The 3,716-nt window shown below is 38.4% G+C and overlaps 1 protein-coding gene across 1 annotated transcript in view; it reads right to left on the bottom strand.

Moving 5' to 3' along the window:
- Positions 1–3,716, bottom strand: part of LOC128249916 (protein sister of odd and bowel-like) — a 72,346-nt gene that overhangs the window by 22,174 nt on the left and 46,456 nt on the right. Inside the window, exon 2 of the mRNA XM_052974510.1 lies at positions 3,148–3,369. Coding sequence (XP_052830470.1) covers positions 3,148–3,369 — 222 coding nt within the window. The remainder of the gene's footprint in view (positions 1–3,147; positions 3,370–3,716) is intronic.

Genomic DNA, 3,716 nt, shown 5'->3' with positions numbered 1-3,716 from the left:
CTCTTCCGATCTATATGCATACATACATAGCATTGTACATAAAAGAAAGAGAAGACGGTGTTAGGAGATTTATATATGCGGTGTGGAGTGGTGTATGTATAGTGGAGAGGTGGTGAAATTTGTCGATGCCAAAATCTAGAGCACTATGTTAACTCTCCAAGATGTATGTCGATGAAATTTGAAAGATAACGCAAGACAAACGTTAATTTGTAATTAGCGGAAAATTTTTCAATCTTTGTAGTTTTAAACTAACATTATTTATTTATTAGTTTGTTTGTTTGTTTTGGGTTTTCTGCAATCCAGACATCTTTACCACACACACACACACACACACACACACACCACATATACACACCACATATACACACACACGCACGCAACTATGCGCTCGCATACACTGATGCACATATAAATTGAATATACATATATGTATACATATGTGTGCAGGTGCCTGTTCTGCGTGTGCGTACGTATGTGTGCTTTTCTCTCTCTCTCATCTTTGTTTCTCTCCCCACTCTGTGTCTATATATATATATATATATATATATATATATATATATATATATATATATATATATATATATATATATATGTATGTTTATATATGTATATATATATATATGCATACAGACATATATAAATAGATATATATATACATATACATGTATATGAGATGTGATACATTATCAAATTATCTACATTTGAATTCACGAGTATGTGGCTGTGTATTCCGTAGATACGTGAAGGTCCGTGGCTTAGTGGTATTCGGCTCACAATCATAAAGTCTTGAGTTCGATCAGTAAATATATAACCGGATCATTTTTGATCGTTGGTTTACTGAATCAATCCTAGATATATCACGTTTGTGCAATATAAGACGGGATGGTCATGGCTGGAATACTTTTGATCGTATTCATACTGGATCAAACCTGAACTAAGACTAACCAAAAATAATCTCGGCTGAAGTTTGATCAAAAGGGTATCAGCCGCGATCCCACCGTAAGATTTGAGTGATATTTGGTTGCTATTTCTAGCAGGTTTCGCAGCAACATGAAGTCTCATCAGTTTGTTCTGAGGCTTGTTGTTTTATATCATTTAACTGCAGGTTGGCTCTAACTGAGTATACCTATGACTAAAGGCATTCTAGACACGACCATTTCGCTTTTCTCTGAGTACGTGTGAAAGGCAACTTAATCCGATGTGAGGAGATTTGGCTGTTGTTTCCATCAGAGCTGACGAAGAAGACCAAGGGAAGGAAAAGCGGACTTTGAACTTGAGTAACTGGAAATCCTTGATACTAAAGACCCAATAAGATCTAACGATAATAGACCTACGGTATAGCGCAAACTTGATCAGATAGTTCTGCTTTAAAAGACGTTCCAAACGTGTCGATCTTGTCTGATTTTCAAACATGGTCTATCTAGACTTACATTTCTCAATCCGTTCTATATTGATTATAGAAGGTGCAGCGTAATTTAAGCCTAGGCCTGTCCTGTGTATCAGGTATAATAAACAGGACATATCGCCCTGGCCTCCATGCATTATATATGATACACATTTCTCATTTTCTCAACTATTTCAGTAAGTTGGGACTTATGAAAGGAAAACTGTATATTACTTAGAACTTATGGAAACAAGGGTTAACCCAAAATCTGAAAATAAGCATGGACGTTTAAGACAAACTTATGAAAATGCTTTGAACAGGCAAAGGGTTAATGGAGGGCTACTGGTGTTCCTAGCAGGTCAAAGGGTCAAATAGAAGTTCTTTCCTCTGCCCGAAGGCAAATTTATTAATGAACTAAATAGCATATATTCTGGTAATTAAATATTATATAAATTGGTAAATGGATAAAGAAGAACAGGACGCTACTGAATTTCGTCTTTGCTCAGTCTTTGGTGTTTTTCATAACTTGGATGTATTCCAAGTTTTGGAAAATGTCCAAGATTAAAGGATGAAAAACGTGGAAAATAGTTGAAAGGTTGGGGAAAGTCGTAGGCAATGGCGGAATGATATGAAAGAGCAGACGATTTGCCGTAAGGAATCATGGGAATTGAAATTTCTTTTGGACTTTTAATGTAAAATAAATTTGATTAAAATGGCTGTCATGGATTGAATATTGAAGAGAGGGAGAGAGAGAAGAAAGGAAGTAAGAAAGAAAGAAAAGAAAAGAAAAGAAAAGAAAAGAAAGAAAAGAAAAGAAAAGAAACAGACAGAAAGAGAGAAGAGGTAATGAGAGAGAAAAAGAGAAAAAGGAAAGTAAGAAACACAGAATGAAAGTAAAAATGAATGATTTACTAGAAAGAAAGCTAGCGAGGGAGAAAGAGAAAGAAAGAGAGGCAGAAGTGAAGGAAAAATTGTGAGATGAATGAAATTAAACAATGAAAGACTAAGAGAAGGTAAAGAATGAAAGAAAGAGGGAAGGAAAGATAGAGGCAGAGAGAGAGAAAAGGAAAAATAAGGGAAGGAAGAAGAATGGATGAATTAATGAAAGAAGAACAAATCGAAATGAAGAAAAAAGGAAAGAAAAAGGGAAAAAGTAGATAAATAGAGAAAGGAAAGGAAAGAAAGAAGAAAGAAAGAGTGAGAAGAGGAAAGGACAAGAGAGAAAGAAAGAAAGAAGGAAGCAATGAAAGAAGGAAAAAGTAATGAAGAGAGAATAATGAAAGAAATTAGAAGAGAATGAAATTTACCAGAAAAATTCAACTGTGCAATTGGTGAAGGACTTCTGGTCTTGGAAGGATTACACAACCATGGTCGAAAAGCACTGAAAGTCGTTGCTGAAGACGTGGTCGTTGTCGTCGTCGTCGTCGTCGTCATCGTAATATCAGCCGATGATGTCGAGAAACTGTCCCGTTTCATCGATGTGATTCTTGTTGGTGTTGTTGTTGGTGTTGGTGTTGATGTTGTTGGTGATGCTGTTGGTGTGGGTGTCGGTGTGGGTGTCGGTGTGGGTGTCATAACAGCGTCATCAGCAGACGACATCCTCTCTATTTCCATTTCTTCTTCTTCTTCCTCGTCTTCTTCCTCCTCCTCTTCCTCTTCTTCCTCTTCTTCCTCTTCCTCTTCCTCTTCCGAAAGGTTAAGATGGCCGTTGCGACTGTTTTCACTTCTGATTCCGCTTCCGCTTCCGCTCCGGTTTCCATTACCACTTACACTTCCGTTTCCGCTGCCGTTATTGCCATGGCCGTTGCACGTGCCGTTTCTCGTTAAGCTTCTGGTCCCGTTTCCACTTCCGGTTCCGGCACCGCTTTCGGTCGAAACTACATTGGGCATGTCGAAAGGGAAGCAGAGCGCCACTGCCGCTGCTGCTGCTGTTCCTGCCGCTGCAACTTGCTGCGCAGCCACTTCAAGACACGGGAAGTCGACACCTACAAGAACAAAAGAGAATGGATTAGAAAATTATTGGCTGAAGAGAGAGAGAGAGAGAGAGAGAGAGAGAGAGAGAGGGGAGAGAGTGAGGCAGACAGACAGACAAACAGACAGAGACAGAGGGACAGAGAGAAAACCACAGACAGACACGGAGAGACAGCTAGCCACCCAGCCAGCTAGCCAGACACGTGGTGGCAGTCAGATGTGTCGTTATCTCATCAATATTTACCATTCTCATTTTCCCTATTTTTCCCCTATTTGTTTCTGATGACAGAATATCGCATACTCAAGCATATCTCAGAAACAGCTGTAAGACTGAATTTTTTCCTAAATATATATATATATA

This window comes from Octopus bimaculoides, chromosome 18 (genome assembly GCF_001194135.2).
Source record: "Octopus bimaculoides isolate UCB-OBI-ISO-001 chromosome 18, ASM119413v2, whole genome shotgun sequence".
In the NCBI taxonomy this organism is placed as follows: domain Eukaryota; kingdom Metazoa; phylum Mollusca; class Cephalopoda; order Octopoda; family Octopodidae; genus Octopus; species Octopus bimaculoides.
The sequence above is the reverse complement of the archived record's forward strand: the minus strand, read 5'-3'. Positions and strand labels throughout refer to the sequence as shown.